Source organism: Hippocampus comes, unplaced genomic scaffold (assembly GCF_001891065.2).
Source record: "Hippocampus comes isolate QL1 unplaced genomic scaffold, H_comes_QL1_v1.1 scaffold2, whole genome shotgun sequence".
Classification (NCBI taxonomy): Eukaryota; Metazoa; Chordata; class Actinopteri; order Syngnathiformes; family Syngnathidae; genus Hippocampus; species Hippocampus comes.
The window spans coordinates 2934073-2960166 of record NW_017805139.1 but is presented as its reverse complement, the minus strand read 5'-3'; the positions used below and the strand labels follow the sequence as shown (position 1 = coordinate 2960166).

The window sequence follows — 26094 nt, the reverse complement described above, 5'->3', positions numbered from 1 at the left end:
TATGTGCTTGGTTCTAAATCCAAAAGGCCAGCAACTGGGTCAAGCCTCTAGTGCGCAGTCATTTAGCTCTGTAAAACTGGCTTTGATCCGACGGCTCTCGCTGCCTTGCTTGCTACGCGGAAGGAGCCGTCGCAAAACTGGCAGGGTACAGCGTAATACAGTCTTTTTTTTCTGCACCCTGACTCAGCGATTGAACCTTATTTTGTAACACCTTTGTCTTGTTGACGTCTGTAGGAGACGAGTCAATTCGGCCATTATGCGTGAAATACAAAAAAAGCGTACCAAGACATTGATTGATATCCGTATATTATTTGGTATGCTAAGGTTTATTTTGAAACTGGCCTTATTACATAGGTGGCATCTTACTGCCATGCATTGCATGAACAGTTGTTGCTAGGGTTAGTTTGAGGACTTCCAACAATGTACACGTAAATAAGGTGGTACCCGAATCAAGAAAAATACCTCAAGCGTTTTTATTCTTATAATCGTGGTTCCTGAAGTACTCGAGGGCCCAGTGTCAGCCCTAGATTAGACTAAATACAGAAAATTGTCAGTCACTGCAATTAATGATTGTTTTGGAATAGATGGCGTTATGCAACCTGATTTTCACAAAACTGATTAATACTGCAGGTCATCGGCCCAAAGATGAGTATTTGTGCAGATTCAGATAAATGTGAGGAGAGATGGATGGCTGATGGAGCCCACCAGCCATTTTATTTCCATTGGTTTTATTGTCATGAACTTAACTGTTTCCAAATAAAAATGAGTCTTTCTGAAGGCTGCAGGGAAATCCCAGCGCCATGGAGGGAAATTATTGCACTTCTCTCAAAGTAACTATTGTGTTTTTGATGCATGCATTTTCTTTGTATATTCCATCTGCCTTTTCTAAAGAATAGATCCTGGATTCTCTTTAATAGCCATCCAGGGAAATTATCCAGGGTTTGTTTTGTTGCAGGAATAATTGCCTGGTTCTCTGTCTCTGGGGATAGTGGGCCGGGAAGTGTTTACAACACCAACCACATCTGTATTGCGTTATAGCCAGTGCAATCTAGAGAGATCAAATTCAATTTAATTAAAAACAACAAATGATTCACGCAGTGTGCTTGTATTCGGAATTGTCTTTTTTTTTGTCTTACTGCTTTCAAGTTGGCATTATAGGGATTGTTGTCAGTGTTATATAAAGAGGATCTTATGGCAAAAACGTAATCCTTATGAACTTTAGAACTACAACCAACACTTTAGAACTACAACCATACTACAACCATTAAGTCAAGAGTTTCACATTTATAGTACCCACTACACATAACCTTCATAGAATGATATACTGTCTAGAACTGAAATCCAGGAAATGATGGAATGACCAAATCATCAATGATTTTCTTTTCCTCCATACTGTATTGCAGTGGCAGGCGGAGAGTTTCGGACCTGGGCGTTCAATGGGTATTTAAGTGACCCAAACCACCTCTTACTACCACCATCAGGTCACAAAATAATGTACAAAAAATGCAAAGCACTGTAACTATGTGTGGCATTAAAGACAAGACAGGCAAGTCACATATTTGAGGATGAATGCCATTATAACTCAATTCAATCTTTCACCTCCAAACAACTCCAATCTACCCGCAGTTCACAGTCAATACACTGCATGTATTAATCACATTTGTTTTTTGTGTTTTTGGGCAGTGTTTTTTAACGGTCAATACATTTAGAACTCAACTCAACTCAACTGTATTTATAGAGCACTTTCAAACAGCCATCGCTGCATACAAAGTGCTGTACATGGAGCAACTAACATATACAACAGTAAAGCAATAAATCAGTAACAAAGATGGTACAAAGCACCAAACAGTAAAACTAAGATCAAATCTGAGTCATGCTGAGTCAAATGCCAAAGAACACAAGTGAGTTTTGAGGCGGGTTTTAAAAATGGGCAGCGAGGGGGATTGCCGAATGTTCAGTGGAAGGTCATTCCAGAGAGAGGGACCAGCAACGGAAAAGGCTCGATCCCCTCTGAGCCTCTGTTTAGTTCTTGGTACTTCTAATAATGTCTGGTCCGCAGACCTGAGGCGCCGGGCAGGTGTGTAGTGGTGGATGATCTCAGAGAGGTAAGGTGGCGCGAGGTCATTTAGAGATTTGAAAACAAAAAATAGGATCTTGAAAATAACTGAAGGAATGGATAGGAGTTATGTGCTCCCTCTTTCGAGTACCAGTCAAGAGGCGAGCAGCAGCATTCTGGACCAGCTGGAGACGCTTAATGGAGGATTGGCTGACTCCAAAGTAAAGTGCATTGCAGTAATCAAAAGTTATCCATATTGTTTAGCGATAAAACGTCTATTGTTGTTACTCATATTCATTGTTCAATTGCAGTATTTTTCAGACTACAAGGTGTACTAAAAATCCTTTAATTTTCTTGTAATCTTGCGTTTTGTCAGTTTTGTCAGTGTTTTGTCAGTTTTATGTATGGATGTCGGCCTTTCAGTTTGCTGTCTTTAATTCAAATTCCTTCCTATTTACTTTCACACATCTAATCACTAGCAGGCATGCATGTTTTCGTCAAACTGGAACGAATTCCTGCTTCTGTATCCAAGAATAATGAGAAATATTCATGCTGCTGTTAGATTAAACGCGAGCTGAGTGTTTCTGGCGACATGTTTCAAATACTACAATGTAGGACAATATCATTGCGAGGACCAAGAGAATGTCACAGCCAGCTATCAATAGCTGCTAGGACTGAGCAAAGAAGGAGCAGGCTTGGAAAATGGATAGCGAGGAAGTTGCTCTGTCTGGGGAGTAGGGATGGATCCTGAGTCTTGGAATCAAACTGACCCCGGGGCGAAACTTTTCAAAACTGCAGTGTCAATAAGCTCTACCTTTAACGGTTCTGTTAACTTAAATGAAGAAATAACTCATTCATTTGCGAAACATATAGGCTTTATGAAGGTAGTTTTGCAACTTCTGTCTCTCCTAGCTCTATTGTAACTAACAATGTAATATGTTCGTCCGAGATGCATGTTCACAATCGGAGGCACCGTGTGCGTGAGGCACCTGTGACTCCTTCTGCCGATGTGTGATCACATTACAACACACTATGCAGTATTATAGAAAAACGTCCATTGTGTCGTATAACCTTATAGTTTTTATCATGTAATTTTGATGTCTGGGATCAGAATTTGTATAATGGTGGCGGCCCCGCCTAATCGGGCTTAGAAGCCACGTCACCGGTTTGGGACCACAGGCCGTTGAGTCAGTGGCTTTGAAAGGTCAGATTAGTGAAATTGGAGTGTTAAAGGCAAGTTCAGATTGAAATGTTTTTTTTGACTGATCAAAATAAAACACAGTAAGCCAGATTTACTAAGTTCCCAGAGTGGGCACTAAATTGCATGTCCACTGTAGTAGACTGCATACGCTTTTTGCAATAAGTGTAAAAATGGTGGAAAATAAAATAAGGTTTTGTGCCTTAGCTCTGATCGTTTCACCATGGAAAATTTGAAAAATTAATGGGATTGGTCGTCTTATTTGAAGAGGCATACACACATATTGAATTACAAGAAAGAAAGCTATTATATTTAAAAGCCATCTTTAGTATGATTATCTCATCCAAACTGCATGGCAATTGGCTGTATGTGCTTATCCTAACATTTAAAATACTAAATTACATTCAGGACAACGCACCAGAAAAAAACTGCTCTGGGAGAGGCCAGAGATGGGCAATTGTCCCACTGCGGCTGAAATGACTAAGATGCACGAAAAGGAAGTTCTTGAAAGGAGCTTTGTCTAAAAATGATGTGGTGTGGCTCTTTCTTACTGGTTCCAAATAACCCCTCACATCGTTCAGAAGCTTCAACATTGCATGAAACCTAAGTCGTGATTTTTAGTTCTGGCAAGCGGAAATGTTTTTGCACCTGTTGCACTGTTGTGCTTGCCAGTTTGCATTTTTGAAGCGTTTTTTTAAAGATGTGAAATAGCCCATCACAATTTGATCAATTACATTGTTCTCTCTCACATTCATCTACAGCAGGGGTGCCCAAACTTTTTTGACCGAAGATCTACTTTTCGATCAACCAACCTCCCGTGATCGACCCGTTACCGCGCACGCAGGTACACACGCATGCCATGATGAGCAATAGCCTGACGCTGAGGCATGCGACGCACTTAGGCAGCCTGTTAACGATCGTAGTTCACGCGTCCCGTTTAAAATGCTTCTCTCGGCCCTCCAGATTCCCATTTTTGCCCGTGACCTCGGTGAATTCTACAAAACACACTCTGAATGAGAATAATGAGAATGATAAAAGATATAGCGAAACAACTCTGATCACAAGCTGCAACTGCAGACTGTTGAGGGCTAACAACTTCCGGTGACGCAGTCACTCGTCACCGTTAGGTTAAAGATGACCTGCTTTATTTTAGTTTCTTTTTTAAATACTTTTTGTGAAAGTGAGACTGATAGAATGATTAGGATGCAGTGTGCATTAACATAAAAAATATATTACTGGTACTAACATGGACAGAGACACAAATGTAGTTTTTATTTTTTTCCCTCTACACCCCTCGGATCAACTTGGGACCAGTCCTTGATCTACTGGTCGATCGCGATCAACATAATGGGCACCCCTGATCTACAGTATTTGCAGCGTCCGCCTCCCAGAATGTGCAAAATGAACTGTGCAGCAATTGGGCAGACGCATTCCTGGGTGTGCCCAGTTCATAATCCTGCTTACACACACACACACACACACACACACACACACACGGTTGATACCATTTTCACACGTGCGCAGTAAATGTGAACCAGAGAGCTCACTGAAATTGACAAATCCACTGAGTGATATTAAAATGGGTTTGATGATGTGAAACCTTTGTGTGAATAGATGTGCACAAAAAAAAAAAACCAAAAACAGAAATCAGGAGCGGGGCAAATACTTTTTCACAGCACTGTATATGATGATAGATTGCCATTTTTAGTGAGCTTGATGTCAGTGTTGAGTTGGGGAGAGGAGTTGTGTGTCTTCTTGAAAGTCAAAACCATGATCTCGTCCCACGCTCTCCCCCTTCTTGTCACCAATCTTTGACCTTGTGTTCCTGTCCTAGCCTCTCTTGGGATGTAATCCCAGACCAAGCTCCCTGGAGATGGCACTATATTGTCGAGTGGCCTTCAAAGGAGAGAGATTTTAAAATGTCTGCTTTCCCTCTCTTAAGAGTTGTCTTAGCCGTTCTTTGTGCATTTTATTGAAATGTGAGAAGGGCTTATTGCTGCCTTCTTGAAAAAATGCCAGCATTTTTGTTAGTAAATACAAGACCAAAACATAAGATCACAGCTAACCTTGTGAACAAATTAACCAAAGTGCAATATTTGAACAGTATTGCTAATTTGTTTTACACAGCAGTAATATAATATGTACTGCCCGGCCTACTTTTGTTCCAGCAAAAACAGTACATGCCTTTGTCCAATAGCCGTCATAAATCATTTTCATAACATCCAGAATTCTGACATAATGAATGCATTCATTATTTAAAAAAAAAAACAGAAAAAACAGCAAACACAGGCCACAGGCCACAAACTGCCGGCAAAGCAGCTCGCACTGCATACTGTCATGATTGCAGTTTTGTTGACAACCTTTCGAACTAGAAACCTTAGAAATGAAAAGGAATGGCTACTTTTTTTGTTAAGATTTTATGTATGCGCGCGCGCGCACACACACACACACACACACACACACACACACACACACACACACACAGAGTCAGGCTCCAGCAGGATTTGGAACAGCATTTCTGCCTACGCTTTCAAAGTGGAAGGAGAGCAGGGGATTATTCCACCGCACAGGAAGTGGTCTGGGCTTATTTTCAAACATTTTGGTGCCAACAAATTCTGACCCTGCAGGACACGCTGCTGTGATGGGCGCAGAATGAGGACAGGTCAGACCGTTTGGCCAAGTTCTACACGTGACCTTGGCTATCTCAGCAGCAAGCACACAGAGCCAGACATTTTTTTTCCCCCTCTGGCTAGTAATGGACATGCACTCACTCTACAGCAGGCAAACTAACCCAAGTCCATGAACATGTTTTATAACATGTATGTTTTGTGCAAATTGTCACCCCCTGCCACATATTCAAGTATGGTAGCCTGCTCTAGACTGTACTGCATATCTGTAACAGCAGCACAAACGGAAAAATGCGTCTTCCAATCTTTGTCTGTAGATTGCGCTGTCGCGCAAGTCAACACTAGTGGCAAATGCGAGAACTAACAGACTTTTGACAACCACTGGACAAAGGGGAGGTTTGAGTAGACTGCACACTATTTTTGTTCCGTTAAATTCCCAGTCTGGTTGGTTCCGGGTCCAATAAAAACTGTGTTGGAAAAAACTTTGATCCCGGAATAAGGGTTTGTACAGTATACAGTATGTGTGTATTACCACAGCATAAAGAACAAGGTGCTTCGGCCTTAGTTGTGGTCTAAATGGTAGATTCTTAAAGAGGCGATGGTACTCTGCTTCTTCTGACGTTGCTCCATGGTCTTTCTGCATCAGAACAGACACATTTGAGATGCTCTTTACAAACACTTTCTCTCCGCCCACAGGTCTCTGTTTAACTCCAAATACATTTGTTTCTTTTGAAGGGATCATCCCCCATGGAGTGAGGAAAAGCGGCCTGGCTTTAGATTAATATCACAGCTCAACAGGTGACCTTTGACCTCTCTGCCCCTCTATCATCTCTGATGGCTGCTTCATCCCATGCTCACATAACTACCAACATGTTAATTGTCTTATTGCCATCTCATTTGGTTAGTTTGTCTTGCTTTTCAATTCTTCATATAACCACTTCTTCACTTCTAACATCAGAATAATTCTCTCTTTCCACCAAAGCACTGAAAGGCAACAAGTCAGAACGAATGTCTTTTGTCATGATTTATTCCATATTTTTTCTCTCCCAATTGTTTCGCGTTCTTCTGTGTAGTTTCGTTCCCTGAGAAATTAATCACTAATTTCTCTCTTACTAACACAGCTTCAGGAGTCAAGGCCTTCTACAAGTTAGCATCCAGCATTATGATTTATATTGATGCTGTCATTTTCTTTCCATCTTTTGTTACCTAAACAATTTTCTGATTGCATTTTGATTTCTGTGAACTAGTGCATGATCTCCAACCACCGGTCCGCGGCCCATTTGGTACCAGGCTGCACAGAGACAGAATCCCCACCCTCTATTTTGGGGGTGCAGGGTGCGGAACGTCAGCCCCCATCACACCCACCCACCCCTTTGATTACCATCCAAAGGGCAATATAAATAGGGCCGGCAACCTTTCAAGGCAATCGTTGCAATCAAAAGATTTAAATAGTAATTGCACCTGTCAACTTGTATTTAGGACGCCTCCTTGTGAGAAAACTGCTCCAGCTGCCTCTTGTTTGAAGGATGCCTTGGAAGGCATGTTTATCTCCTTCCACAGATTTTCAATAGGATTTTGGTCAGGCGTGCCCATTAGGTAGATCACGAGCTATAAGTAGCTCTTGAAGGGCATGTCGGTAGCTCTCATGGCATTAACTCATTGACTGCCATCCCTCACAGTTTTATGCAGTTGATAAAGCTGCCTGTCAAGAGCAGTGAATGAATTAAGAACAATGAATAAAAGTAGAGTCCCGTTGTGAAATTTGTCACTTAATTGATCTACAGGGCAGCCAGTCATATATGCCTGTTGCATCCCTCACCGCGTCTACACATGCGTTCATTCAGTTATGCAAGGTACCCCAATATATAGTTTGCATGTAAAGAACTGAAAGTATATTTTAAATCAAATAAACAAATAAGGTACCGGTAGATCAGTTGGAATTTTATCATGTTATCAGTAGCTCACATGCTGAAAAAGTGTGGGCAGCCCTGCCTTCGGTCATGGCTCAGAGAATGCCACTTTAGAATTGTGTAATGTTTTGCTCTTAGGCATTCTTGCTTTCTGACACTAAGCAGCACATTTTTTTCCATAGTGCCTTGTTAGTTTTGAGGTTTCATTGCTCCTTGTACAGATTCAAGAAAAAACTGTGCCAGATGTTTCAGAGCAGGCCCAGAAAGTCACCGAGCGTCCTCCATTTTTCACACAATAGGAACGCGCGGCATCAGCAAAATTGTTGGTACATTATTGTTAAAAATAAATAAATTTAAACACACGCAATTGTCACAAAAGTAACTTAAACTGAATGAAACCGATAATGGAATTTACTGCTGTGCATACTGATAAGCCTCAATGCTTCTGGGACAATTCTTGTGGTGATTCTGGGTTTTTCTTTCTTTAATACAAGGGTGCCAACAATTCTTTCAAGGCATGGTTTTCTGACTAAGTGTGTCTTCAATCTGTGCAGAGAATTAAATCTATTAAAACACAGAGAGAAATGTGCTGCTTAAATGGTTTGGTTGCAGTGATTGCCTCAAAAGGTTAGCAAAATATGAAGTTATGGATACCATTGCTTTTGAAGAGGCCAATTTCATTATCTGAGAATAAAAACAATATTTAGTTATTACTTCATGGACCAAACTCGAAAAAGAGTTGGGTCAAAAAAATGTTTATTTTAACATTACCAGGTCAAAAAAGGACTAAATGTGACTGGGGTCAATTGAAATCCCCCAAAAGTTGGGTCATAGAACACAGGAATTGTGTTGAGATATCAACCACACAAACCAATAAACAGTGGTACCTCTACTTACGAATGTCTTCATACAAAATTTTCAAGTTATGAAACTTCTCAACAGGAAAATATTGCCTCTTGTTACGAAAGAAATTTCAAAATACTAAAGGTAAAATACACGATGGCCTGCTACTCGCAGCTCCGAGTTTCCCGAACGCAATATACCTATAGATGCTCTGCTATTGGCTATTACCGAGCATTATCCTGGCATCCCATTGGCGAAGAGGGACTTCTACCATATGTGTCTATGTGTGTAGATACTAAGACTAATAAAGGTTTTCTTATCTTAGGTATGTGTCAATGCAGCATCTCGTCATTTGCCCCTCGGTTCATGAGGTGTTCCGATAGTTTTACATAAATGTGAATCACCCAGAAAAAGTGTTCACCCAGTCGGGCAATTGCTCACTATGCTGATGTTTGCCTTGGACAGTTTTCCAAGGATTGTTACAAGCCGACAAAAGCAAATGTCCTTGGATCAGTTCTTTATAAAACGGCAGGCAAAAACCACTTCTGCGAGAGAACATGGACTAAAGAGGGCAAAAAATGATGAGGACGGAGTTAGAAGTTAAATTGCCATCATTTTTATTCTTTATTCTTTGTTTTTTACATTATGCACAACCCTCATTTATTGTGCAATAATCTAATTGTAACATTTATTTGTTACATATTTTGATGAATTTTTATGCTTTAGAAAACATTTACGTCTGCAATTTTGGGGGGGGGGGGCTTGGAATGAATTAGGGCATTTACATGGAAAACACGTCTCTACTAAAAAAAATTTCAAGTTAAGAAATTTCTTCCAGGACATTAATTTCGTAAGTAGAGGCACCACTGTATGGTTAATTTGAACCCAAAATTTACTCTCATAAAAACAACCAATAAATTTGACCTAGTACAAACAACACATGACTTTTGTTCACATCACATTATCTGTTATTGGAGTGCACCAGAGGGAGGTGCGGGTACCACAAAGTGATACGCGTCCCACACTTTGAGAATTGCAGGCATTATACTTTCCAGAATTTTTAAAGTTGTTAGGACAGCATGAACATCCAGATTCATGGGGAAGAAGCAAAATGAGTCACTGAATTTATGGCCCTAGGAAGTGAACATGCGAGAACACATTGAATATTTGTCCCCATCCTCCTACACAGAACCAACTCAGACTCTGCTCTTCATACAAGTGCGATGAACCCAAACCCACAGGACCCCTTCAGCATGAACCAGCAGATGGGTCATGGTCCCCCACAGCGCAATGGTGAGAGTAGCACTCACATAGACAGTCAGCACTCGATGCTCATGTGTTTCTTCATGTGCTTTCTAGTTGTGATTTACTGGTAGAATAGAACTATAATTAAATTAGAGCAATAAATATTCTCTCACATCTTGGTTCTCTATCCTGCAACTTTGCACAGTCATTGACGAGGAATACACCATCATTCTACATACCACAATTACTGATTAATCCTATGCGAAGGTGATGTGTTGAACTTTGTGGTCTCCCGGGCACTTGATTTCAAATGCCCCCAATCCTCCAAATATCATAAAACTGCACGTGTTGGAGTGCCCTTTCATCGCAGGCAGTCTCAAGATCACCTGTGTAATACATGTGACACCCCCCCAATCCCCAGTACAGTCAAACAGCACATTTGAGAGGCCTTCAAAGTCAAATTTATTTTTGGGCTTTTAATGCCCACAGTTGAAAAATATTAATAACCTCTCCTGATCTTAACCCCGCAGGGGGGCAGAGAAAAACAATTAATACAAAAAAATCTTGAAAAGGGGCCGCAGATGAGAATCCCTCTTTCAAGGATGACCAGGCTGCAATGCATGCCAATTGGGCAACATTTCACATTATATGTTGCTATACAATGTTAGAATAGTGTCGGAATCCATACAATAAAATAAAACGCTGCAGGAAGAGGCAAAATCGGCCTAGTTCGTCATTGCGGAAATCTCCATTGCAGTGCCTCCGAGGAGGTAGTAGTCTACCTCAGCTCTTGTCCCGGTCATTCGGTGCAGAATCCATTCTGCGACATCCAATTCTGTCATTGTCACCTGGCCCCCTCCCCGAACTGGAGAGGTGGGACCAAGGGAAAGAGAAGAAGTGTCAGTCAAACAGGCCTACATGTAGTTGAACTACAGAGTAACGCAGTTCTAGTAACATTTCTCATGTGAATTTAAAAAGAGAGAGTTGAGTCAAATATAACACAGAGATTTTTGCTGAGGCACTTTGGGTAGCAATACATTTATCAAGAATCAGAGTGGTGTCCCAGGTGCCGATGATGAGCGATCCCATAATCAACACCTTGGTTTTATCAAGGCGAAGAAGCAAAAAATTGACACGTTTAATCTCCAATAAGCACGCCTCTAGGTTACAGCAATTGCCTGGGTTTATTTCTAAGGCACATCTAGTAATATAATTGGGTGTCATCGGCATAACCGTATCATATCACAAAACGGAAGCATGTAGATGCAAAACATTAGAGGGCCAAGTATCGATCCCTGCGGAACTCCACATTTACAACTTTCTTACTTGACCTTTAAGAGAACCATTTCGTTTTCAAGCCAACTTGGCTATACTGGATGAATATTAGTTGAATTTGCCAGAATATATTGATTTGTAATTTTTCAGGTAGCATGGAATAGCAACGAGGAACTTAGAACCGATTGAATATCTTTTTTGGCGGGGGGATCCCACTTGACATGCGTCGTATAAAAACAAAAGTGTACAGGGTAGTACCATAGGGGTAGAACTATATTTATGTAACACATGGCCCAGATAGAAACATACCTGTGGATAACACAATCACATTTAGTCTTAATAATAACAGCACTTTGTATACAGCGATTGCTGTTTGAAAGTGCTCTATAAATACAACTGGGTTCATAATGTATATGAAAATGCTTCTAGCGCTTAACTCTGTAAGGCATTGCTGGGCAAGTTGGAGCCCGTGACCACACACTGAATGGCCCCTTGATTAATTCAAAAATAAAATGCGGGTGTTGGGGCTGATGTTACCATGCTTCCTCCTCTACAGTGGACCCCGGCATACTTGCGGCTCAGCTTCCGCTTATTCACTTATTCGCTAATTTTTATTTATTTTTTCCTCCAACAATTTTTTTTTCAATATATATATTTTTTTGTTTCCTGAGTTTTTTGTTTGGAGATTTTGGGGTGTGCGCTAACCCGTTTTTTTTTTTTTTTTTTGTGTGTGTAAAATGTATATTACAGGTCTATCAGCATTACGTCAAGATTTTTCTAAGTTTACAAAAAAAAAAAATCCCAATGCATTATCATTCGCCGTCAGTTATACTCAGATTTTCGTGTGATGTAGGCCGGCAAAACACATTGCATGATTTTTCTTTTCTTTCTGACTTCTCAATTGATTGTCTCTACCTATCCCGCTTTTTTCTGCTTGTTTACATGTGTTTCTCGTGGAGGTTGGCATACAGCTAGTGTAAACGAGGCAGAGGTGGATGGGTCTGGAGACAGTAAGTAATGGTCTTTACACATTTTGCAGTTTATGTAATACACATGACTTAACAGAAAATCGATCATTCAAGTATGTCATCCTTTCTGCAGTCTTTTCTTTCCCTGCCCTACCTAATGAGGAGGGTCTCATAGGTGTCAGTAAACCCCTCCCCAAGCAGCTGTGGGAAGCCAAGAAGGTGAGATTGGTGCCTACTTGGTACTGTGTTCTTTTTAAAATCTACACACATCATGAAAAACTTAATATGAAAACATCTAAGAGACTTGTTTCGATCAGATTAAGTGTCCTCATTCGAAATTAGATCTACAAGAATCTTGAGCAAAGAATAGCCAAAAATTGGTCAGTGGCTAATAACGTGGTTGCTGGATCAGAATACAGTGGCATGGAAACTATAAATGAGAAAAAACAATGCAAATAAAATCTTATGTCATGGTGGTTTTTACTGTAGGTCTCTGAAAGTAGTTGTCCCCACCCTAATAGTTCACACTAGAGAGAGGCAAAACAAAGTACCGGTATCTATTTACTCTTTTCCTAGCACAGCAGGTTTTTGAGATATTTTCATTTTCCTGTTTTCAAGTTTGACCGATAAAAGTTTGTGCAATATGGAATTTACCATGCATTGTAATTTAGAGCTATGACATTTCAGAAAAAGATTCCACCTGATACCGAACCATAATTCTTAAATATTACTAAATAAATGACAATATATTGTTATATTGTTGTTATTATTGTTGTTATTATGAAAACCTGATGTGAGAAAAAAAGTCAAATTTGGAATCAGTGCAAAAAAAAAAAGTCGATCTACAAAAGTTAACTTGCATCTCTGATTAAAAAAAAAGTCAAATTGCTGACTAGTGTATTTGTCATTGAGTCGTGAACCTGTTTTGGAGGAGAAGGAATCAGAAAGGTGGCGTCATTTTAGTATATACTGCATTTGCATAACGATGGTGTTGTTACTGTATATTGGGCTTTTCACAAATGACCAACTCTTTGTTATACTGCAGCCATTCATTTGCCAAAGGAGAAGGAAGTATAGTGAATGAGTACATCCCTATGTAATATTCTAATTAAAAACAAATCTTTTTTCAGGTCCAGACTCTTGCATCAAGGCCAAAATCATGTGAAGTGCCTGGGATCAAGTAAGTGTTTACCTCTCTCTCTCTCTCTCTCTCTCTCTCTCTCTCTCTCTCTCTCTCTCTATATATATATATATACACAGTGTATATATATTTATATTATTATTTATTTATTCATTCATTTGTGGTGTCGATCAGTGTTTGAAAGAAAAAACAATACTCATTCACTGATTCGATCAGAAGATAGAGCAAAACATCTATTTAAGCAGCTTGTATGTTTCCAGGCGAGAACTGCCATCGTGAAAATTCGTTAAAAGTACACTGCTAAACATTGAATATAAAATGTAATGTTCATATGTTAACAACATCTCCTACTGGGTCCATTTCATGCCAAATCATCCAGTCAGTTTAACCAAGCAGATTTTGATTTGAATGGAACTTGCTGTACTTACAGATAGTGATGGCACAGCACTAAAACTAGATTAAATCATGTTTTAAATTGTAAATTCCGTTCTACCAAACTTTAAACCTTGTTTAAAATAAGACAGATTAAATTGAAAACTCTTTTTAAACCTCAGTTTCCTTTGCACTCTTTCACCACATTTAAATGATATTCTGTTGCACCAGAACTTTAAACTGCAGTTCAAACTGTGATTGAGAATTTGCTTTAAACAGACATTTGGGATGGTTTACCTTTAACGCTAACAATGGCTGCATTTTTTTCAGTGTCTTGGGCAAAAATAATGAAGTTTCTCAAAAAAAAAAAAAAATTAGGAATTTTTGATGCGATACCGGTCTACTAAGCGAACTGGAAGACTGTATCGACTGGCATATATTCATGGCAGAGACAGAAATGCAGCAGTGCCACCGGCGCTACAGCTTTTGTTTTTAAGTTTTGTTGTCTGTTCTCTTGTCTTCTATTTGCTCCGTTAATTCGATCAGCAAGTTGTTGTCAAAGGAGGAAAAGTTTAAGCTTCTCTGCCAACCCATTATAACGTAGCCGAGCAAATGAACGAGTAATGTCAGACGAACGTTTTTGCTCGCTAGCAACAATCTAGTAAGCCCATATCTCATTGAGCGGCAGAGGTCCATGTGAGTGTGCGCAGTTCACCTTGTGGTTCACATAGCCTGAACTAAATTTTCGTAAAAACAGCTAAAGGTTTCAGAGATGTAAATTCTTTTGTTAAGCATCAATAAGGAGTCAAAATATCTATACCCTCAGATTTTTTTATGAATATTCATTTGATATTCATTGAAATTTGAATATTCATGCAGTATTCATTCGATTCCCTATAGAAGCCGTTTGACTCAGGTGTACCTGCACAGATTTGGCCCAATTTACGCAAACTGTTTTGCTTTTATATGTAATTGCACTATATCTTGTATCATAGTTTAGCAAAAATTTAGTGCATCTTGTCAACAGCTGAGCTATTTCCGTGTTTGCTCAAACAACACACCTGCCTACTGGTTGCATCTGTAATTGCCTGAATGTGTGTGGCTGAAAGTTTACGTAACTTACGCTGAGTGATGAGAGATATTTTGAATAAAAGAGATGTTAAAATGACATAACACATACACTAGCTAGTTCTTTTTATGACGTGAATAAAACGGTTTGGGGACTTTTTACCAGTCCCAAAAATAATTAAAAATACGCAAACGTTATTTGAGATTGAATGTTCCAAGGCCCAGAGGCGGAGATTCTGCCCGCCATGGGAAAGGGTTTCTGCTCACATGACACAAACAAGGCTAAAAACATAAGAGCCTTCAGGCTCACTTATACAAGGCAGCACATAACGATCCCAGAGCGAATGAGGTTGTGTTGACTGAAATGTCTTATTTCGTGGATTCAGTCAATGTCGTCATTGACAGATCGTGCCAATTATGACATTAAAGTCGAATCGTAAGTGGAACAGTCCATAGCAATGGTGAGTGTGGTAAGAGGCTGACTTTATGCGAGAGAGCAAGATGCAAGACAAGTCAAAAGAAAAACAAAAAAAAGAAAATCAAGTCAAGTACAACTTTATTGTCAAAAGCACAGATGAAATTTCTTCCCTTTTAAACAGACAACAAGAGGAGCCACTGCGGGTGCCCGCGCCGCCATCAAAAGAACACTTAACATAAAATGACAAAATAATACAACACAACACATAAAACACAGTCATGACATCTTAACCACTTTTCCCCTCCATTCACTTTGTTGTTTGAAGCAGTAATAGATGAAAGAGGAGCGAATCAAAGTGTCCTTTTCACCAGTGCTGAAATGTGCACACGTCTGCTACAAGCTAAGCTTGAAAGCAACAAGAAGCTGTCGCATCCATTAACGAAAAAGAGATTGGCTCTCTTCTCCTGTCCCATGTAAATCCGCTTCAATTCCAAGCTGCGACTCCCAGTTCCACATACGCATCGGCGCTCTGCGCTGACGCTCCTTTCTTCTCATCGTCGGCTCCTCAAGCCATGCATCCATCCAGCCGCAGACTGTCCATCAGCACCGACCTTTTCGCTGAACAAAGCGGGGCTGTGAAAATGCTGCCTATTTCAGGCGCAAGACACAAGCACCCCGGAGCTGAACAGCACCGACAGTCAAATGGCGCCGACATTCCTCCCAATCAAAATCAGGGCTGGTACACGCGTGCCGCCGACAAGGCGCAACCACCAAGCACAGATTCTTCTTGGACAAATGTCGTGGCCAAAAATGCTGAAAACAGTCCACATCAGGTCCACACGACGTAACAACAAACACAAAGTGACAAAACAAAACACAAAAACAAAAAACACAAGGCTCTTGAAGAGCACTTGCCGACGGCTGCCTACTCAGGCGCCATCTTGGAAAAATAAATAAATAAATAAAATGTCTTATTTTTTTCTCATGAAACATGAAAAGTTGAAGTGATAAAGGGATTTTTCATTATTGATAAAATGTGACTTACTATGTTTACAGATCACACTTGGTAAAATTTGGGGCAGTTATCTTAGTGAGCGCATAAAAGACTGCAAGTCAAAGTGTTTACTTAGTTCACAAGTGTAATTGAAGCGGATCGTTAAGACAATCCTATTAATTGATGGTCCAGTTGTCTTCATTATAGTGTCAGCTACACCTATAAGACCAAAACATTTATGTAGAATAAATCTGATACTGTTAATTGAAAGTTAATTTATTGCTTGTGTCTGTTCAAAAAACACATGGGAAGAGGACGTTGAACAAATCACAATATTCAGGGGAGAGAAACGCAATTACATTATTTATCAAAATGGTTCAGCCTGTATTTACATTCTTCCAAACTGCTCCTTGTTTCCCGCTGCTGTTATCTTGCGCTCGTAGCTTACATTTTTGCTTGCAACTCAAGACGACCCCCCCCCCCCCATCCAATCGACGTCTCGCCTTTCACAAAAGTCATATTTCAGGTCCCTTGGAAGTCAATGAACCTCTGTACTGTAGTTCTTGTGATGTTGGATAGAATCTTATTTGCTACTTTTATCTTTGGGAGAAAACAATATTCCTCTGATCATCCAAATTAAGATCAGATTTCTTGAAAGTGTTGTCTAATAAATAAAGACCAAGATGCCAGGCTGCCTCTCAGTTGATTTCATGCTTTGCCTTTTCAACAGAGAAGCACTTATGTTTATAGACTGGGCATTTGTCCAGTATTTTGTGGGGTTGTTTGTCACGCATTTGTTTCTTAGATGCTGGTTTATGAATTCAGAATTGATTGAGTAGTGTTAGCTGGAAAAGGCTTGCCCAATTGGACAGACAGCCGCTGCTGTGTGAATTTTAAATGGCATTGACAGTTTAGTTTTTGCACAAAAAGTGTGAAATGTAAAAACAGAATGCAGTAATTCATGAAGTTCACATACCAAAGGTTTCAGGTTAGAAGATGGAAAATCTCAACTTGCTCAACTGGAGAGTTGTTGGATATTCATAAATAATAGGTTTGCAAAATCACCGTCGGATTCACGACACGTGTGTACCGGCCCATTTTCTTCGCACCACTGTGTGCCCTAATATGTTTAAACCACCGCCATTTTACCTCCAAAAAGGGCATCCATTTGATATTATTGATATGATCAACCCACCGGCGGATAAGCCAGCACCAAATGCCAGCACGTCGCGAAAGCGAAACTGTGCCAGCTTTTTTACTTTCTGGACCGCTGCCTTTGATGTATTTCAGCCAATGCGAAGAAGGATAAAAATGCAGATTTAAAAAAAAAACAATTAAGTTACAAGAGAGAGCCCTCATCCATCATAACATTCTCATTTATCGTATTTTCAAAAAGTTTGTATCATCGGAACGCTTGCTGAGCACAGACCCTGACAAGATATAATGATGTCAATCATTTTTATTTCGGAACTTAAAACAGAAAACTGTACACAAAACATGCATAGAAGGAATAGATTTAGTCAAGTCAAGTCAACTTTATTGTCAAATATGCTCTATGTGCAACATACAGCACAGATGAAATTTCTTTCCTCTCGACCACAGGAGAGAGAGGAGCCTCTGCGGGCGCCCGCGCCGCCATCAACAGAACAGTTCACATAAAATAACAAAATAATACAACACAACATACCTGTATAAGACACAGACAGTCATGCAATCTTAACCACTTTTTCTGCATACACTTTATTTGAAGCTGTTCTAGATGAAAGAGGAGAGAATCAAAGTGTCCTTTCAAAAGTGGTTCAGAGACGTCATGCTGAAAAAATGCACAGCTGATCAATTAACAAACTCCACAAGTTGATGAAATAGATGGCAAGTAATAAATACTGCACAAGAAACTAAGAGACATTTGTAATCGATAGAATTCATAAAATTAGTGTCGTAGCTCTTGACAGAAAATATAAATTTTGTCAGCATTAATGTCACAGGCAAGCCGAAGTCAGCTGGGATCGGTTCAACCGCTACCATGCCCTGGATAATCAGAATGAATGAATTCAAATAGCTTGTTTTTTTGTTTGTTTGGTTTTTCTTCTTGCAGTATTTTCCCATCTCCGGAGCCAAACCCTGGACTCTCCCACTACCAGGGCTCATTAAATACAGGAGGCTCCCTACCCGATCTCACCAACCTACACTTCCCGTCCCCTCTTTCAACTCCCTTGGACCCAGAAGACAACGGCGGCTACCCCAATCTCAGCGGAGGTAGCAGCACTGGGAATTTGCCGGCTGCCATGATGCACCTTGGCATTAGCAATTCGCAGGGTGAGTTGAAGCTTCGAGGTCCACCATGTATGTGCACATGAGGTTTTTTATGAGGTTAGCACTGTTAGTCAACTGGTGTGTTTCCCACCAAGCAGCTGTTGGAGAGGTCTAAAATGTGCCCTATGTTTTATCATTCATTTTTTGCGCTGATTCCTAACCTGCCCTCAGTTTTTTTTTTCTCTAGCACATTAGGTTTTCAGACTAATAATGATACAACAATAATATAATACAGGATATAATATGCTACTGTAATTTCCGTTTTACAAACTGCACCGGATTAAAAGCCGCAAGGCATAAAAACTAATTTATACATAAATTATCATCTTCGGACTCATAGCCACGGGTCTCCACGTTATTAAATGCGGCATTATTGATATTATAAACCCACCGGTAGAGTGCAGAGATGGTTGTGTTTATTGCACTTGTTTCCTAAGCAATAAACACAGCCATTAAGTCACCTCTGCTTATTTTGACTCAATTCTTCATTGACACTGCCGCGCGCACCGTTAAGCACACACGCTTCTGCAGACGGTTCCTCCCGCTGCTGTAAAACATGTTGTTCCAGCCCCAAATAGATGACGAGTATCCAGTTTGAGGGCGGACTCTGAGACTTTCATTGGTCCACTGTGACGTGTTCTGTCATTTCAGTGGTCAAATGTGACAATGATGGGTGACGCTCGTCAGTAAAAATCCATAAATAAACCGTGTCACATTAAAAGCCGTAGGGTTCAAAGTTTGGGCAAAAAAAGGAAATACAAAATATAATATATTTGTTTATATTTTTGATATAAGGGTTAGGTTCAGCAACAGTTGGATTTTTTTTTTATTTTTATTTTCACAACTATAAATAACAATAAATGGTCTAATCCGTATTGCCTAAGCTTTCATAGGTCAAACTTACAAAAACAACAAATAATTTTCTCAAAAACCTGATGTGCTGGGAAAAAAAAGATAAGAAAACCTTTATTAGTCTCGCAATGGAGAAATTTCCAATTAACAGCAGCAAAGTTATGAAAGGAAGAAGTAGAAGAACAAAATATAGGAGCTGCTGGAAAGGCAGCCACTCTCGCGGCACCATTTTGGGACATTTAAAGCCCTCTCCAATTCAAATTTGCTGTTGACCGGGGTTGTACTGAAAGCTTACCAAACCAAATTTGTTTTTTCAGACGAGAGTATCAAACTGCTAGCCCTTCGCATTAATCAGTAGCCATGAAGTAGCTCTCACTGTCAAAAAGATTGTTAACTCCTGTACTAACTTTTCTAGAGGCATTTAGGTAGCAAGAATACATGTCTGTAACCTCAAGCATCTCTGACTCTCAAGCAGACATGAGTGCGGTGAGATCAAATCAATCCACATCCGTTCTGAAGAAATATATCGCAATGGTCTACATCCATTCGTTCGGGTTAGAAATGACAGTAAGATTGTCGACAACCCCTCATGCATGTGACCATTGACACAAGAGGGTCGGGCGCTGACCTTTCTAGTCCCATAATACATGTGACTCAGTTTGGCTAAGCACATATCTTTTTTTTTTTTTTTTTTTTTTTTTTTGGTAGTTACGGAGTCCCACACCTTCTTACCAGCCGACTGCCTTCACACTACAGAACAGTAAAACCCGCTGCTCACATTTTTTAGCATGAGATGTTTATCTCAGCCTGCCGACTATGTGTTATGGAAAGCTCAGTGAATGATCTCTCTGTCACTAACATGTTCTCACTTTATACTTTGGTTGCCACGCCTACTCCCTCTCATCTCTGTAGTTTGTGTCTATGTGTGGCATAGCACAGTTCAGCCTGGCTGAGCAGAGACACGCATACTTTTGACCCATGGGTCTCTACAAAGGGCTCTTTTCTTCTCACTCAGTTTGCCTGTTTTCTCATTTTGGCTCTTACTCTCTTCCCAATCGCACAGTAACAATGCCCAATGGCACAGTATGGGCCGGTGTCTATGGTTTGGGGTTGGAAAGCATGCCGGAAATGGAATACGTAATAGATTCAACTGTAGTATCCACCGTCTCTCTTGGTTTCCAAAAGCCGTCTGTTGCCTTGGTTTCATGACTTTATTAAAAGTCACATTTCTATCAAGCAAAGCAGTTTGCTTTACTTTAGCACAATCCGTTTTTTCGATTTTTCGATTGTCAAAATGTCCAAATGGTACTACCATTACTGCTCTGTACCACTTTTGGGGTTACCAACAATAGTGAGTGGTACATTAAAAACACAAATTGCAAGCGAGTACAAAACTGTTAATTGACATTGTTGTAATGCCCTCCTGGTAAAATTCATCTTGTTTGTTTAATATCATTATAGCGTGTGAAGCCGTGCCACCTCATAATATCTGTCCATCCGACTTAGCAACTTGTTTTACAAACAAAGGCCAACCAACCATAACACTTGAAGGAAACATGACTCAGTTTAGCCCTTTTAATGTGGCTAATCAGTGGTTTGATGTCTTGCATGTGTTTGATTTGCAGGCCTCTCCTCTTCTCTGAGTAATCCCACAATTCAAGCTTCCCTCAACAACTGCCAGCTGCAGTCTTCCCTCAGCAATCCCTCCATAAATTCCTCTCTGCGTCTTTCTGGTAACTCCCCTCGGCGAAGACCAGCACCCATCAGCCCCCTCACCCTATCTCCTGGTGCTGAGCAGCGTCGGGGTCTGTCGAAGCAGCTGTCTCCCACTATGTCCCCGTCATTGTCTCCCATCACACAGGTACTCCTCCCGAGCATTTTAATATATATTTTGGCAATCTAACATCTTATTTATTTGAGTTAAAAATTGTCTAATCTAAAGTAAGGGGTTTTTTTTTGAAAAACATAAACAAAAGGCTCCAAATGTCAAAACCATGTGGGGGCCCACAGCTTCACTGAAGAGGCCCTATTTAAGCCTTAATTAACTAACTCCTATTTACTAGCGACCCCTGCTGGCTTCTTTTTATGATGTAGGGAGTTGCTTTAGATACCAGCAACATGCCAAGGGAGCCACCTCCTCCCTATCCACTCTACCAGCAATCCCAGCATGCAGTGGACCAGGCACATCAGTGCCAGCAGCAGCATCAGCCTGTTTCTACTCTGGACTTCAACCCAAGCCAAGTTAGTGCCAGGAAGATGGCTGACATGCCCTTATTACAATATTACACACAAAGTACATGTCACTTTTCATTGTACAGTGAACAATGAATGACTTTTTTCTGAACAATGTGGCTCTTCGTTCCTTACAGCACAACAATTTTGCACCGCTCTTCAGTGACTCATTCATGGAGCAACAGTTCTCCAGTCGCCACAACAAAACCCTCCCGTACCAGGTAGGCCTGAAACTATGGAAACGCACTTGGACTGTGAATAAATAGCAGCATTGGGGTGAAAAAAACCCCTTAACTGTGAACATTAATGTAAAAAAATATATATATTTGTTGAAGTGATGTAGCCATATGCATGGAAACTGCGACTGTTGCCAAGAAAAAGTAACTTGACTGAGTACTTGATTTTAAAATGAACTATTTTCGATTACAAATTGCTTTATCGGTTACATTAAGCAGCCGCCAACAAAAAATGACAGCTGGTTTTACTGATATTTATCAGAAGTGCCTTTTAAAGAAAACAATGTGTAGTAATAGCATTTTTCTGAAATAAAATAAAAACAAGATTTCTTGGTTTCACTTAACATAAATATGCGTTTTAAAAAATACTGACAGCTTTCCTGGATTTTACTTAAGGAAAGTAGTTACTTGTTTCTATAAAAAAAAAAAAAATCAATAAAATTAAGACACTCTTTGATCAGGGCTTGGCAACTGACGCATGAAATGGTTCAGATCACATTAATTTCGGAATCAATAAAGTTATAAGCGTTGGACTTTACCCTATATTTCATTGAGCAGTCAATGCTTGTAAACATAGCGAATTATGGGTTTGGTCAGGGCTCATGAAAGGTTACAAACATGCTCACCAATGATTTTACTTGTTGCAAACAGTTTTTCTTGTCGCAGGGAAATTTCGAGAAAAAAAATGCAAGGAATCCATTGTCTCCCTGACAAGAGTTTGCAATACAGTCGGAATCATTTGTAAACGGTCGTAAGACGTGGCGCCAAAGTTCTTTTTGATTCGCCACTGCAAGAGACCGACCACGTGAACATGGTTACCAATATATAAACATCAACCAATTTGTGCATAGCATTCACAAGACTGTTTAAAAAATATATATCAGCACCCATTCTCCACACTGATCATCACGGCAAGGGAAACAAGCAAAGAGGAATGCAATGAGTATGTTTTACAATGCCTGTCTGGATCAGTTTAAACGCACAAATGGCAAAGTTGTCGTGTAAACAAAATGAGGCTGTGTTCTTTCATCTGTAACTACTGATTTTTAAGTATTTTAATATTTCATCTGCATGGCCTGTCACATCTGGGTTGTTGGGGAGGGACCACTGCTTTATAGGGTACCGAGCCGGGAGCGTTTGCCATGCGCTAATGCTCCTGCAGAGCTACAGTTAGGACTCTGACCACACTTGTTGCTGCGGTCCTGCATACCCATATACTGTCCCCGCTGCCTCTTTTCTTGTTGTCCCACCTCCCCCCTCTGTGGTGTCCGTGCTCTTGGCGACAGCGTGAGATGATCAAATGATTTTTCAAAACATTTGTCCTGGCACTCATGGTGTGGCTGAGAAACCGAGTTGAACAAATGCGTCACACACAACTCAACCCGACAGTTTGTAGTATGACAGTATGTAGTGGGCCGTGACTAAGCTTAGAGGCAGTCCGTAGCGGGACAGGAAGCATATTTATTTGCCAGCACCTCACAGTAGACACACATTGATGTGATTATGTTCGGGACCAAGTGAGAGATTTTTTTTTTAACCAGTTTTATGAAAAACTGGAAAAAAAAAACAGATGTATCATAAATTAACTCACTGTCACACCAATAAATTACCGTATTGGCCCGAATATAAGACGGTGTTTTTTTACATTGAAATAAGACTGAAAAAGTGGGGTCGTCTTATATTCGGGTCTAGACGTTATACCCATTCACGACGCTAGATGGCGCCAGATATCATTGAAGCGAATGCTGAACTTGACTCCCCGGGCCAAAGTGAACTCCTGTCACGAAGAATAAAAATAAAAATAGCGGTAGCACGAAGAAGAAAAATAAAAAATAGCGGTAAGAAAGAAAAGAGAAGAAAATGATGGAAGAAGATGGAAGTCGAAGATTGGCCAGGTTAACCGGCAGCTGAGGAGAAGTTATGATGTAATTTACATTTCAAAAACCAGAAGCCATTCATTTACAAATGTGATTGCACTTTAGTTTACATTTTTAAATGTTCAGATATTGAGATTTGAATGAGGCAAAATAACATGTTTTCTCTCAAATATATTGTTATAATCATTTGTTTCAGATGTACTGTTATTCTGTATAAAAATTAATTTGGTGTTCAAAAAGTCTTTCTTCAAACTTGAGTCTTGAAAAAGAGGGGGACGTCTTATAACCAGGGCCGTCTTATATTCGGGCCAATACGGTATTAACACGCATACATCTTCCAACTCCTTTTATGTAGCTGTAATGAAACGGTTTTCAAAATCTAAACGGACAATTCAGTTTGGAGAAGACCGGGAACAGTAATGCATGTTTCAGTGGACGGTTTCAAGTTCACCACGATGGAGAGAGTTCTGCTTGAAAAGTCACATTAGGTCCTTTCTAACCCCAGCTCTAAAAAGACACAATACAAATTAACCTGCATGTCGGAGGCAGCGTGGATGCATTGAGATAAATGACACAAATCATTTTCACATATTTTGCTCTTTTCTCAAATACTTTCTATTGCATTTTGTTTGTATTTAGTGGCTCTGCCACCAGGGCATAAATACCTATTTGGCATTCTTTGTGCTGCCTGGAGGAAAGCCGTTACGAGGTGGTGTTGAAGACGAGGAAAACCTATGACTGATGAATGGATTGACATTGTGTATGACATTTTCAAGATGGAAAGAATTGCTTTTGCCATACGACTACAACAAGTGTACTGTATTTCTGACTAAAATAGGAAAAATAGATCAGGGATAATACACAAGTCAGCCGTCTTTTATCTAACGTCGGTTGCGAATCATTTTTGTATTCATCCCACCTTTATTTCAATTTTATAGCTTTCTTCTTTGATGTCATAAAGATGCATTCTTTTTCCATTGAGTTTTGATTATTATATTGTATTCATCTTATATTGTGTTTGTAAGACCAAATATTCCTCCCTATAAAATAAAAGATGGCTTATACTGTGTGACTACAACTGTAATTTTCAGAATTATGGATGAGAATGGTGAAAAGTAAATTTATGGTCATACGAACCATGAAAATATTTCATTAAAAAAAAAGTCTTACATTTAATTTTCCTTAAGCTGGATGAACGCTGTCAATCACAACAAAAATAGGTTGCGTCCTATGGATGAAAATGCAATGTGTTTAATGGATATTATCATTGAAATGGCTTGTAATAGGATGCATTGATACTGAGAGACCGTTTTCTGCTTTTTGCTCTCTTCCTGAACCATCTGCCGGCTAGTCGGACCAGTTCAGTATGTTGGAAAATGCGATGAACTCCACAGGGGGTGGCTCTTTCTTCGACCCTTCCCTGTCCTCTCTGTACTCCTCTCAGTCAGCCCTCGCAGGGCTGGGGGGCAGCCATGGCAACCTGCATGAGCCCAGGCACATGGCTTCTAGCATGCTGTACTCTAACTGCAGCGGAGGGCTGCCCAACATCATTCTTACTGGTAAGTGTTCGTCATCGTGCTTCTGCAGAAGAGAACAAAATGAAATTAAAACACAAGAGGATGATAATCGTTTAGAATGTTACATTCAGGCATGAACCAGTGGGCATTGGTGCCAAATCCCATGACTGTTCTGTATCTGCTTTTTTCCCCTTTTTTCTTTCCTTTTTTTTCTTTTAAGAAATACATTTATTTTTAGGTTTACTTGGTTTTAAAATGCACCATCATGCTTAAAAGGTTTGTAATACTACTTAGGTGCGCCCATCCATTTTCTTCCACTTATCCAGGGTCGGGTTGTGGGGTCAGCCGGTGTAGCATGGTAGCCCAGCCTTCCCTTTCCCCAGCCACTTTATCCAGCTCTCCTGGGGTAATTTCGAGGCATTGCTAAACCAGCCTGGAGACATGGTCTCTCCAGCATGTTCTGGGTCATCTCCGTGGTCTCCACCAGGTGTGGCGTTCCCAGAGCAGGAGGCATCCTAACCAGATGCCCGAGCCACCTCATCTGGCTCCTCTCGATCCTCAGCTCTACTCTGACCCCATCCCAGATGACCACATATTGAACATAAAAACAGAATACAACGATCTGCAAATTCTGCTCAACCTATATTTAATTGAATACACTACAAAGACAACATATTTAATGTTCAAACTAACACACACACACACACACACACACATATATATATATATGTATATTAAAAATGCAACTGTCATAATTAACTTAAATTCACTAAAAATTCATCCTGATTACTCACTCTTTTTTTTTTATCGTTTCTGAATTTCCTTTTATATTTTTTGTCCCATTTTTCCCCATTTTAATGCTCTCATCAACATGGAATCATGAATCAGTTTTCTATGTGCAAAATGCAAATATTTACTGAAATAACAATTTCGATTTTCAATTTTACATGAA

At 40.0% G+C, this 26094-nt stretch overlaps 1 protein-coding gene across 7 annotated transcripts in view; it reads left to right on the top strand.

Annotated features, from left to right (window-relative positions):
* crtc3 (CREB regulated transcription coactivator 3) overlaps positions 1-26094 on the top strand; it is a 46360-nt gene that overhangs the window by 15501 nt on the left and 4765 nt on the right. The window contains exons 5-15 of one of the 7 annotated variants that reach the window (XM_019867250.1): positions 6617-6679; positions 9824-9927; positions 12126-12164; positions 12256-12341; positions 13253-13302; positions 18211-18431; positions 20906-21141; positions 21375-21521; positions 21650-21733; positions 24977-25184; positions 25274-25312. In XM_019867250.1, the coding sequence (XP_019722809.1) occupies positions 6617-6679; positions 9824-9927; positions 12126-12164; positions 12256-12341; positions 13253-13302; positions 18211-18431; positions 20906-21141; positions 21375-21521; positions 21650-21733; positions 24977-25184; positions 25274-25312 (1277 nt within the window). Of the gene's footprint in view, positions 1-6616; positions 6680-9823; positions 9928-12113; positions 12165-12255; positions 12342-13252; positions 13303-18210; positions 18432-20905; positions 21142-21374; positions 21522-21649; positions 21734-24976; positions 25185-25273; positions 25313-26094 lie in introns of all 7 variants that reach the window. The other 6 variants (XM_019867249.1, XM_019867253.1, XM_019867252.1 and 3 more) reach the window with 6 other exon arrangements.